The sequence below is a fragment of the Trichosurus vulpecula genome, chromosome 6, assembly GCF_011100635.1.
Source record: "Trichosurus vulpecula isolate mTriVul1 chromosome 6, mTriVul1.pri, whole genome shotgun sequence".
Classification (NCBI taxonomy): domain Eukaryota; kingdom Metazoa; phylum Chordata; class Mammalia; order Diprotodontia; family Phalangeridae; genus Trichosurus; species Trichosurus vulpecula.
In genome coordinates this window covers 194596928-194610638 of record NC_050578.1, presented here as the reverse complement: position 1 = coordinate 194610638, position 13711 = coordinate 194596928, and the positions used below count along the sequence as shown (strand labels likewise).

Genomic DNA, 13711 nt, shown 5'->3' with positions numbered 1-13711 from the left:
GCAGGAATTGTTGGCTACCTGTCCACCAATGGATCTCTGGTTTTTTAACTTTGTCCCTTCACACCATGGATGGGGCTTACCATGTCTGTGGCACAGATTTTTACAGGATGTTCCCATAAAATCAATCAAAATTAGAATAGGTCTTTCACTCTATTGTATACTAGAAAAAAATAGTTAATTCTAAGTCAGAATATGTGAGTTCAACACTCAGTTTTGCTATTTATTACTAGCTGTGTTATTCACTTAAATTCTGTGATCATCAGTTTCCTCCTCTGCAAAATATGAGAAGCAAACTAAATGAGCTTCAAGTATCTGGGCTTTGTGTCTAAGCATTTTCAATGTTCATTCTTTATTGGCAAAAATAATAAAGCTCATAATAAAGTATCTACAATGAAAACAGATGGAACAAGAAGAAAATCAAAATAGCAACCCACATTCCAGCACAGAAACAAATATATAATCCCTTTGGTCTGCAATGCAGCATTCCTTACATCATCAGCCCTGTAGTAAACTCAACATTTAAAGGAAGTAGGAAAGCTATAAATTACACTCACAGCAGATATGAATTGGACCCACACGTAATCTGGCCACAGCACAAAAAGACCTAAAGAAATCTCTCATGGATGTCAAACAACTCATTAATTTCCAAGTTCTTCGGCAGAGAATGAGTTGTTTTAAAGAAGGGAGAAATGAACAATGGATATAATTAAACAGAAGCCGTTCTTAAATAAATGAACATATTTAAAGGAGCTAAGCAACTGAAATTAACTCCTTGGACAAGTTTCTTGTCAGAACCTTTTACAAAGCCTACCAATAATTAGACTTGTCCAAAAATAGAATGGGATCCCTTGAAAGGGAGAGATGTCTCTGCCATTAGAACTGCTCAAGCAGAGGCTGGACGGACATTGATTTTGTACGTTGTTGATGGGATTCAAGATTTGGGTGGGGGTTAGTCTAAAGACGATGACCTCCAAGATTCCTTCCAACTTTAAGTCTGTGATTCTAGCCCCATTTTACTGACAAGGAAAATGAAATTCAGAGAGTTTAAACAACTTGTCTATGGTCGTACAGCTTTTAGGCATCAGAGGAAGATGGGAACCCAGATCTCTTACGTCCAAGGCCTATGAACTCTCTACCAAACCAGTAGGCTGCTATTGAGTAACCATCTATCTTGTTTTAAGTGCTTTATATGTGGTGTCTGTCCTTCATCAGACAGCTAGAAGGTACAATGGATAGAATACTGGGTCTGGAGTCTGGAACACCTAAATTCAAATTCAGCCTCAGACACTTATTGCTGTGTGACCATGGGTAAGTCACTTAACCTCTATCTGCCTTAGTTTTCCCAACTATAAAATGGAGAAAATAGCATCTCCTTCCAAAGTGTGTTGTGAAGAACAAATGAGATAATCTTTGTAAAGTGCTTAGCACAGTGTCTGGTACATAGACACTTAGTAAATATTTGTTCCCTCCTTAAATAACATTGCCCATGTTAACAAATGTTTGCCAAGCAAAACACAATAGCAATGAAACAGTAAAAAAAAAAATCTAGAAGCAGCATGGACAGGAAGAGCTCACATAAGAAAAATATGAAAGTGAAGGTACAGGTATAATCTCGTAGCCATTCAATGGGGCACAAAGTTAATGGCCAGGCACCTTGTCTGGTCTGGAATATAACAGGGAGAATAAGGTAGGTAGAGTAGGATCAGGGGAAGAGCCAAAGAAGAGAGGGAAGTCCAAAGTAGATAGAAGCTCCCACGGGAGCAGGAGGGGAAGAGATCACAGAAGAGCCAGGTTGGAAACCAGCAAGCAAAATGTCCACTCATTAGGTATGCAAGATGCTCTGGGAAGCCTGTCAGATAGGTTGGTATGCAATAGCAGGGGCCTCTGGGTGTTTTTCTTTTGATGGAAAGGGGACCTTTTCCATTTTAGAAGGAACACCGATTTAGGGTTCTGACACTGAACAGCATGAGGAACAACTACAGGTCATATGACAAATTATGCATCTTGGGCCACCTCCAGTCATCCTGATGAATAATCAGGTCACTGGACCCAGATGGCTCTGGAGGAGAAAGTGAGGCTGGTGATCTTGCACAGCTCTCCCTCACTCAAATCAAAGTCAACTGCAAGTCACGTCATCATTTTCCCGATGTCATGGTCCTCTTTGAGAATGAAGGACAAACACAACAATAACAACAACATAACAAATTAGCATAATTATATTCCAGTTGAATTTAAGCTCCTTTAGAGCTTGTTTTGTTTCTCTCTCAGTGTCCCCATTTCCTAGCACAGTACCTTGCAAACACTAGGTACTTAATAAGCGCTTACTGAAATTAATTCAACCTAGCTCACTTATGTGCCTTAGGCAAATCATTTCCCCATCTCTCCATTTCCTCAAGTTGCAAAATGAGGAAATTAATTGCTAAGGGCCCTCTCAGCTCCAGATAGGATGGATTTCTTACCTTTTTAAGTCTAGGGTATGATTTTTTACAGGGTCTTCTTCCCTTTTGCTCTAGTTCTCTCGACTTGACTATTGTGATATTGTCCCAAGTGGCATCCTTGTCTCTAATCTCTCCCTCTCCAGTTCATCCTTCACAACACTACATGAGTAATCTTCATGATGTACTCTAACCATGGATTTAGAACTAGAAGGGACCTCAGAAGCTAGTCCTATTTCCCCATGATGAGGTGACCAAGGCCTAGAGAAGAACTACTAGAATAGTGCTAGATTAGAGTCAAGAACACCTGAAATCAAATCTTGCTAAACTGTGTGACCCTGGAGATGTCACTAAACCTCTCTCAGCCTCTGCTTCCTCATCTATAAAATGGGGATAATACTGGCACCTATCCCACAAAGGTTGAGGATCAGATGGGAAACATATGTAAAGCACTTTGTAAATCTTAAAGCTCTATATAAATACTAATGATGATAACAGTGAGAATGATGATGGTGGTGGTGATGGTAATGATGATGATGATGATGATGGTGGTGGTGGTGGTGGTGGTGGTGGTGATGCCAATGATGATGATGATGGGTGGTGGTAGTGATGGTAATGATAATGATAATAATGGTGGTGGTGGTAGTGGTGATGGTGATGGTAATGATAATGATGGTGATAATGATGATGGTGGTGGTGGTGGTGATGCTAATGATGATGACAGTAATAATGATGATGATGATGGGTGGTGGCAGTATGGTAATGATGATGATGATAATGACGATGGTGGTAGTGGCCATGGTGATAGTAATGATGGTGATGGTGACAATGATGATGGTGGTGGTGCTGATGCTAATGATGATGATGGTGATAATGATGATGGTGGTGGTAGTAGCGGTGATGCTAATGATGATGATGATAATGATGATGGTGGTAGTGGTGATGGTTATAACATGATAATGATGGTAATAATGATTATGGTGGTGGTGGTGGTGGTGGTGGTGGTGATGCTAATGATGATGATAGTGATAATGATAATGATGATGATGATGGGTGGTGGCAGTGGTGGTAATGATAATGATAACAATGGTGGTGGTGGTAGTGGTGATGGTGATGGTAATGATAATGATGGTGATAATGATGGTGGTGGTGATGGTGGTGGTAGTGATGCTAATGATGATGATGATGATGGGTGGTAGCAGTGATGGTAATGATGATGATGATGATGATGGTGGCGGTAGTGGTGATGGTGATGGTAATGATGATGATGATAATGGTAATGATGATGGTAATGATAATGATGCTGCTGGTGGTGGTGATGCTAATGATGGTAACAGTGATAATGATGATGATGATGATGGGTGGTGGCATTGATGGTAATGATGATGATGATAATGATGGTGGTGGTAGTAATGATGGTGATGGTAATGATAATGATGGTGATAATGATGATGGTGGTGGTGGTGGTGGTGGTGGTGATGCTAATGATGATGACAGTGATGATGATGATGGTGATGGGTGGTGGCAGTGATGGTAATGATGATGATGATAATGATGGTGGTGGTGGTGGTGATGGTAATGATAATGATAATGATGGTGATGATGATGGTGGTGGTGGTGGTGGTGATGCTAATGATGATGACGGTGATAATGATGATGATGATAGGTGGTGGTAATGATGATGATGATAACAATGGTGATAGTGGTGGTGGTGATGCTAATGATGATGATGGTGATGATGTGACTTGCCCAAGACCATGAAATCCCTTAGTCTTGGCTGCCTCCATTGCCAATTTAATGCTCTTTCTGTTCATCTTCACCTCCTGGCTTCCCTGGCTTTCTTCAAGCCCTAGATAAAATCTCATCTTCCACAGAAAGCCTTTTGATCCCCTTTAATTCTAGTCCTTCTCTCTGTAAATTATTTCCAATTTAACCTGTATACATTTTGTTTGTACATGGTTGTTTTCATATTTACTCCCTCATTAGACTATGAGCTCCTTGAGAAAAGGGATTGTCTTTTGCCTGTCTTGTGCCATTCACTGGGCTTAGCAAAGTGTTTGGTACATAGCAGATAGTTTTAAAATGTTCATTGATTGATGAATTACTATTTTAAAACTGTTCCATAGATATTTTTCCAGCCTCTTTTTAACATATTATGTTGTTCAGTTGTTTGCAGTAATATCCAACTCTTCATGACCCCATTTGAGGTTTTCTTGGCAGAGGTAGTGGAATGGTTTGTCATTTCCTTCTCAAATAGCCACCACCAGGGCCTCATTATTTCAGCCTGGGACTAGCCTCCTAACTGATCTCTGGGACAGTCCCTCCTCTCTCAATTTCATATATCTGTTTTTACATATATCAGTAACTAAAGTTAGCATAAGAAAAAGTAGCATCTATGTATTTTGTTCTTAAATATGAATCTTCCTCTATGTTTTGACCTCCATTTAGTAATTATCTTTCTTTTCTCATTTTTTAAACATGTAATCCTGACATTCTCATTTTGTAAGCATGTAATCTTGCCATTTTCAGCTTCTCCCTTTCAGCACCTCCTTGCCCTGTCACCAAGTATTATGATTTCTTCCTTGATAATATCTTTTAAAATTCATCTTACTCCCAGAACTCAAATTGTTTTTGCATACAAGTAACCTTTGTTTTTATAAGTTTCCTTAATTCTTTCCTAACTTTATGTCAGTCCATGTGAAAAGCATTGCCTAAATCATCTGCTTTGGTCTCATATCCCTACTTCAGGTTTAGATATTTTCCCTTCATTGTAATTATTTAAGCAGAGACTACTATTAATGATGATAACAATAACTCATATTGGAAAGGCAGTATAGTACAATGGATAGAGAACCAACCTGGGATCAATTCTTGCCTCTAGATGACTATGGACAAGTGCCCCAAATGACCTTCTGATCTATTTTTGTTATTTAATTGTTTTTAGCCATGTCCAACTCTTTGTGGTGCCATTTGGGGTTTTCTTGGTGAAGATACTGGAGTGGTTTGCCATTTCCTTCTACAATTCATTTTACAAATGGGGAAACTGAGGCAAATAGGGTTAAGTCATTTTACCAGGGGTCACACAGCTAGTAAGTGTCTGAGGCCAGATTTGAACTCAGGTCTGCTGACATCAGGCCCAGTGCTTTCTCCGCTGTGCCACCCAGCTGCCCCATTGATCTATAGAAATAAAGTTTGCATACTGATAATTCTCCACATCAGTGAAATCCCAAGTCCGAACTAGAACAAATGGATGGGGAAAAAGTCACATTCATATAGTGCCTTAAAATTTTCAAAGTTTTCCTTACCAAAACCCTGAAAGATATGTAGTGCAAGAGATAACTGAGACTGTGATGTAAAGAGACCTGCCTATCATCGCACTACTAACGTCCGAGCTAGAATTCAAACCCACAGTAACTACTCCAAGTTCTCTTCCCTTTGCATTGTACTACTCTGCCTGAACCCATACATCATGCACTAGAGAACCCCCAATGTCCCTTCCAATTTTAATATTCCCAGATTCCATAATTGTTTATCCATTGGACCATTTCATCCATTCTCAGTTCTATTTTCTCTACAGGTTCTCATTTTATGCCTGTGCTAAAAATAACTTCATTGTACTAATCCCAGCCAGCCTATTTTCATCTTTCAAATACTTTGTCAGAGCCCACTTAGTCGATTAAGTCTTTAGAAAGAAGAAAAACTAATCATCTAACATCTAAGGGATTCCTACCTTTTAACCAAAGGTTTTTCATCTCTATTTTGAAAACCTGTTTCCTCATATTTATGTAGTCTGGAACCCCTTTGGGAAAGGCTTTTGTTTTATAAATGATAAACAATACTAAGCAAATCTAATGAGTTTACTTAGTCAAAGGATGTCTCAATATAATCTCATGTCAGCAAGCAACCAGTGCTTGAGAGTTTTGTGATGGACTGAGCTATATAGCCAGTGAAGAAATATATTTTCTTGACCAGTAAGATTGGATTTTGGTCAGGTAGATAGTTTTGTCATGTTTGTGTTCAATCTAATTAAACTATCATTTCCATCACTTCTTAATAAAAAAGCATGATGCTAGTTAACCAATTTGGTGGATCTGCCTCTGGCCCCCACTGCTATTGAATGATGGTGCTGACACCATATAGACACAGAATACCAGAATAGAGAATTAGTAGGGACTTCAGAGGATCACTGATAGGTAATTGCCAAATCTTTGCTTAAAGATCTCTAGGAAGAGAAGCCCACTACTTCTTGAGACAGTCCATTCCATTTCTAGATAGCTTTCATTATAGGAAGCTTTTCCTTTCTATCAAGACCAAATTCACTTCTTGGTGACTTCCATCCGTTGGTCTGAGTCCTGCCTTCTGGGCTTCAGCAGAACAATCTTAATCCTACTTTCATGTTTTGTTTTTGTTATTGTGGTTCAGTTGTTTCAGACTCTCCATGACCCTATTTGGGGGTTTTCTTGGCAAAGATGATGGAGTAGTTTGCCATTTCTTTCTCCAGCTCATTTTACAGATGAAAAAACTGAGGCAAAGAGGGTCACACAACTGTCTGAGGATAGATTTGAATTCATGAAGATGAGTGTTTTTGATTCCTAGCCCCATCCTCTATTCACTGTGCTACCTAGTTGCCCTCTAACTTTCATGTTACAGTTTTCATATGCTTGGAAGCAGTTCTTATGTCCTTGCTGTGTTTCCTTCAATAGGCTAAATCCCTAGTTACATCAGTCCATTATCTTATGGCATGAAGTCAAGGCCCTTTTCCTTCCTGGTTGCTCTTCTCCAGATCTCTAACTTATCTATATCCTTCCTAAAACGTGGCAACCAGTTGAACACATTACTTCAGATATGGTAAGAGCGGAGTATAGAAAACATTTCCCTCTCTTGTTCTGGATACCATGATTTTCTTAACACAACTTAAGATTTCTTCTATGTTGGCTATCATATCACAATATTGACGCCAATTTAGTTCGCAATCCATTAAAACCCCAAAACTATTTCAGTAAGATTGTTGTCTAGTCACGCTTTCTTTATTTTATACTTCTGGAGTTGATTTTTTGAACCAAATGTAATACTTTATATTTATGTTTACTAAATAAATTTCATGACTTATGTGAATTGATGCTAAGTGAAGTGAGCAGAACCAGTACATTGTACAAGTGAAGTGAGCAGAACCAGAACATTGTACACAGTAACAGCAACACTGCACGATGACCAACTTTGACAGACTTAGCTCTTCTCAGCAATACAATGATCTAAGACAGTTCCAAAAGACTCAAGATGGAAAATGCTATCCACATCCAGAGAAAGAACTATGGAGTCTGAATGCAGATCAAAGCATAGTATTTTCTTTTTTCTTCTTTCTTGTGGTTTTTCCTTTTTGTTCTGATTCTTCTTTCACAACATGACTAATGTGGAAACATGTTTAATATGATTTCACATATATAGCCTATATCAGATTGTTTGTCATCTTGGGGTGAGGAGGGAAGGACGGAGAAAAAAATTGGAATTCAAAATATTATAACAGCGAATGTTGAAAAGTATCTTCACATAAAATTGGAAAAAATAAAATTCTATTAAGTGGAATAAATAAATAAATTTCATTTAATCAGATTTGCCTCAGCATTCTAATGTGTCATAATCTTTTGGAATCTGACACTGTTATCCAGTATGTTAACTACCCCTGCCAACTTTAATAAGCATGTACTCCATATTATTATCCAAGTCACCCATAAAGATATTGATCAGGAAGTACTTTTGAAATTATAAGCTTCCCTTGATTTTTTCCTCCATTTTATTACTTGTCATTTCATGGATAGACCACATTTCTAGACATATTCCTATGTCTAGAAAATTGCAAATTCCCCATTGGCACTAAGGAAGTGTGGATAGACTTTATTGTTCTGAACAGTTGGTTGTCAGAAACAAAGCTGATCTGTGCTGATGTGCTTTTAGGAGTTGTATGGTCTCCTTACTGCTGAGTCAATCACAGGATCCATCCACCAATAGGTGAGGCCCAAGTAGGCAGGATCGCTCCATTAGGAAGAGCCAGAACCACTTGTAGTCTTTGAAGTTTCGAAAAAATCTCCAAAGCTGTGGGACCATTCCAGGTAGAATATATGAAAGCTGCCCAGCCCTTTTTCCAGAGTGTCAAGCCAATGTTGAAAGTAATGAAGTCAAACCTCCCAATCTCAGATATTTGCTTTGGTGCAAAGAAAAAAAATCTTATTAGATCAGAGCTGAAGGGAAAGAACCTTCATTTCATTGAGAACCCACAGCACGACTCCATTGTTTTAACTGAGTCCTGCTCTTTAGTTTTTGCCTGGTGAAAAGGCTCTAGCAGCTTAATGTGAAAAACACTGTTGTATTATCGCCTAAGGATTTTAAATGAGAGCTTGAGTCGCCCCTCAGGACACACACATTGCTCCAATTATCACTAATTGGAATAACACATAAAAATCAGGGAGGGGGAGAGTAATAGGATTCCTAAAAAAAAAAAACAAACACTTTTTTCTCCAGTTGTATCTTAAAGATCAAGGGTAACTCACAGATCCTGCTAAATTATTTTTGAAGCTTCTAAACAGGCCCCCACCTCTACAATCATTGGATATATAGCTGAGAATTCTTTTTTTTCCCTTGGGGGGGAAGGCAGGGCAATTGGGGTTAAGTGACTTGTCCAAGGTCACACAGCTAGTAAGTGTGTCAGGTGTCTGAGGTCAGATTTGAACTCAGGTCCTCCTGACTCCAGGGCTGGTTCTCTACCCACTGGGTCACCTAGCTGACCCTAGCCAAGAATTCTTTATCAATGATAAGCTCATTGTTGTTTGAGAAGTTGGGGAGGGAGAGATTTTTTTAATTGGGGGGTATAATGTTTCAAACATTCAATTGCCTCTCAAATAGAATCGATACGCTAACTAAGACCTGAGAAGATGCATTTATGCTCATCTGTCTCTCTTACAGAGCCAAAGATGTTTGTCTTGCTCTATGTTACAAGTTTTGCCATCTGGACAAGTGGACAACCTCGGGGTAATCAGTTCAAAGGAGAAAGTCACTCCCCGAGGTATATCTGTAGTATACCTGGTTTGCCTGGGCCTCCTGGTCCCCCAGGAGCTAATGGATCACCTGGGCCACACGGTCGTATTGGCCTTCCAGGAAGAGATGGTAGAGATGGCAGGAAAGGTGAAAAAGGTGAAAAGGGGACCGCAGGTAATTAATCTTCAATGAAGTACCTCCCCTCATCCACACCCCCTTCCCTTTTTTCTCCTATCCCCAAACCTGGAAAAATTACCCTGTTTTTCTTTTGTTGTTGCTTTTGTTTGTTCTAATCACCATGATCTTATGAGAATAATGTGTTAGTCAGACATAGCAATTAGGAGCCTCTGTTTCTGACTCTGTTCCAAATTCTTGAGGGAAGTTATATAAGTTGCTGAGTTTTTGCTGGATTTCATTTTTCATGTATGAAAGAACAACGCCATAAATAATAGAGTTTAACTGTCCAATCTTATTCCTCACTGTCAGTCCACATTAGCTCTATGCCAGTAAATTTCTTGTGGCACTGTAGAACAGCCTTATTATTCTCTTGCTTTTTCATAATCAGAAGGCTAGATGGATACCACATAGTAACTGTGCACTGTCCTATAGTGGAAAGAGCTTTGAATTTGGAATGAGGATCCGGGTTCAAATCCCAACTCTGCTATTGGCTACCTAAATGACTTTAGGCAAGTTGCCTTTCTGAGGTTCATTTGTAAAATGGTTTACACCATCTCTGAAATCCTTTCCAACTCTAGATCTTATATCGAACCATCTTGTTGGAAAACTGACTTGAAAATCCTGGTGAAGGGACACTCTGGATGAATGAGTGCTTCTGTACTAACTGCCGCTGGGTATTTCTGCCTCCAGTAAGGTCCTACTCTGATGCCTTTTCATGGCATGGAGATGGCCCTGAGTTCTCAAAGAATATGTCAGCAACTTGCACACTCTGGTAGGTTCTATCAAACTGGAAGGGCTGCCATGATGGACTATGTGTTATCCAAAGAGCAGCCTAGCTAAATTCAGAAAGTCTCATCACCAGAAGATTTGCCTTCAAAGAGATGAATTTCTTTTGATTACTGCAACCCATGAAAATAATATAGAGTGTGTAATTGATGTCAGTGGAGGGAATGCCCACACTGATAAAATCATGGAACCTTGAAGTAATGAGTAAAAATATATTCCTGAGTGTGAAGCCCTGAGAAAATATAAATTAATCCAAATCCAGACCTCAAGGGCATAGCAGCCTAGTAAAACCACATAGGATCTAGTAGGCCTACCTTCTGGAGCCTCAATTTCTTTAGCTATAAAATAAAGTCTTCCAGGTTTAAACTGTAATCCTATGATTTTATAAGAAAACGGAAATCAATATTTAGGTACATTTGATACATAAACTTTGTAACAGTACAAAATAATATGTTAACATCTATTTAAATAACATGGTATGGCAATCATATCTATATCTGCCATCTTAAAAATGCTTTATAATTCAGAATCTATGAAAACTCTGTCAGTTATTTGATATGGTATATACTTCTACTAAAGGGCCTCCAATTATGAACTAAGGTCTTTGCATTTCAAGAGATCTTGTGATGCAAGCTTTGCAGATATAAATGATTGTAACTGTTATGGGGAATCATGGATACGAGTACAGTTGAACTCCTTTATCATGATAATAGCCCTGATACTTGCCTCCTTGGCTAATCAAGCTTTTTACTACATGTTGTTAAGTTTCATGGGTTGTAATTTTGGCCAATAGCACACAAAAGTCATTTTCTATTAAGACTAATAATGAGGATTCTAGCATAAGAAAATCGTTTTAGTGCGATTTATCTGAAGATGTCAATTACACTATACAAATATCTATGTCAGTTCAGACTATGTTAATATTTCTGAATTATTATGATTTCAACCCTACATGAGTCTAATTTTGTCCCTATGAGCAGAAAGGTTGTATAAAGGTGCCCTTATAATCAGTGATTAGAAGGGAAGGAGGGAATCGCTTCTTACTAGCTCAAATGGAGTGCATCCATTGTACATCTACTTACTGGGTTAGCATAGTTTGAGAAGGGAGTGTGGTTCAAACCCAATGACCAGAACAAAGCCCAACTAGGTTAAGTGACTTGTCCAGGATCAAATAGTATTTAGTGGCAAAGCTAAAACTAAAACTTGGTTTTTCTGACTCTCACGTGGAAAGTCTGAGATTAAGAATAATAATAATAATTACTTATTATTATTTTATATAGCACCTACTATGTGCCAGGCACTGTGCTAAATACTTTTCAATTATTGTCTCATTTGATCCTGACAGCAACCCTGGGAGTGAGGGGTTATTATCATCCCCATTTTACAGATGAGGAAACTAAGGCAAACTGAGTTTAAATGACTTGTGCAGAATCACATAGCTGGTAAGTGTCTGAGGATGGATTCGATCTCAGGTCTTCCTGACTAATGGTCCAGTGTCTATACACTGTGCCACCTGGCTGCTAGCATCAAAAGATCTGGCTTCTCATTCTGACTCTGCCATTGGTTTGTTGTAGGACTTCAGCCAAGCCATTTAGCCTCCTGGGGCCTCTATTTCCTCATTTGTAAAATAAAGAAATTGGATTTGGTCTTACCCTGGGTTCCTTCTAGCTCTAGACCTTCAACTAGCCCACCTTGTAGATAAGAAGATGGTATCATTATGCAGAGAGACTCTTCACTGCAGGTAATGGGAGCTCTTTGTAAATATGTGAATGGCAGCAGATCTACCATCAAAATAGCATTCAATCGTTTTAAATTATTTTGGGGGGTTTTTTAACCTTGTCCTCATTTAATGACAGAGAAAACACTTAAATTTTAAATTTGCACTTCTTTGCTTTCATTTTTAAAAATGTGTAACCACAGTTTTAAAAGAAGTCATTGACTTGGCACTGTATTATTAGAGCTATGCCTAAAAGATATATTTTAATGACATGGGCTTTATAAGATTGTTATTTATGACTCTCTCACTTGCATCATAACTAAACTTGTAAATATTTTTGAAGGTTTAAGAGGCAAGGCTGGACCTATTGGACCAGCTGGAGAGAAAGGGGACCAAGGAGAGACTGGTAAAAAAGGACCTACAGGACCAGGTGGAGACAAAGGAGATGTAGGTCCAATTGGACTTCCTGGACCCAAGGGAGACCGAGGAAAGCAAGGTGATCGAGGGGCTCCTGGTATCTGCAGATGTGGGAGCATTGTGCTCAAATCTGCCTTTTCTGTTGGCATCACCACTAGTTACCCAGAAGAAAAATTACCCATTGTGTTCAACAAAATCCTTTTCAATGAAGGGGAGCACTACAATCCCTCAACAGGAAAGTTCATATGTGCATTTCCAGGAATCTATTACTTTTCTTATGATATCACATTAGCCAATAAACATCTGGCAATTGGGCTGGTACACAATGGGCAATTCAAGATAAAAACTTTTGATGCTAACACAGGGAATCATGATGTTGCCTCTGGATCCACAGTGATCTACCTTCAGCCAGAAGACGAAGTCTGGCTTGAGATCTTTTTCACAGACCAAAATGGCCTTTTCTCAGATCCAAGTTGGGCAGACAGTCTATTTTCTGGATTTCTCTTATATGTTGACACAGACTACCTTGACTCCTTATCTGAAGAGGATGAATTATGAAAGTGATTGACAGTCTGGAAATTTCCCTCCCTCATTATACAAACTGACATAGGATATAATCTGGGAGCCAAAGATAGTGGAACAGTGCTGCTATAATCTGAAGGAACTACCAGCCAGATTCTAAAGGAAACTGTGGATTTTTTTTCAACAGAATCCATTGAAGCAAGATGCTGTACCAAACAGCTGGGACCACACAGAATGAATTATGTAGAACGATAACCCCAGATATGAATTCCCTTGAAAGAGATGTTCATAAATATTTAAACAAATTAAAGATAATGTCAACAAATTTTATATTAAATACATTGAGTGATAAAACCAGCTGGCAGTGGTATTGTCTTATTAAGCTTTTTGGAATTACTTGTTTTTATCAGTTATTTAAAAGAATCATAACATACAGCGTAATGTCTTGGGCAATTCTCAGAAGGCAAAAATGTATGCCAAAAACAAAACAGAAGAGACACAAAGCGTTTTCTACAATGCAAAGTGGCAAGTTAAAAACTGCTGGTACAAAGACTCCTGAGCTCTATGCTAAGGTCTAACGCGAGGAGGAATATCTCACCATTTTGTCTTTCCTTACTTACCCCAATGA

At 38.8% G+C, this 13711-nt stretch overlaps 1 protein-coding gene across 1 annotated transcript in view; it reads left to right on the top strand.

Moving 5' to 3' along the window:
* The window catches only part of C1QTNF7 (C1q and TNF related 7), a 36970-nt gene extending 23669 nt beyond the window's left edge, over positions 1-13301 (top strand). Inside the window, exons 2-3 of the mRNA XM_036765644.1 lie at positions 9393-9638; positions 12488-13301. Of these exons, the coding sequence (XP_036621539.1) occupies positions 9401-9638; positions 12488-13119 (870 nt within the window). The 5' untranslated portion in view covers positions 9393-9400 and the 3' untranslated portion in view covers positions 13120-13301. The remainder of the gene's footprint in view (positions 1-9392; positions 9639-12487) is intronic.
* The last annotated feature ends 410 nt before the right edge of the window (positions 13302-13711 follow it).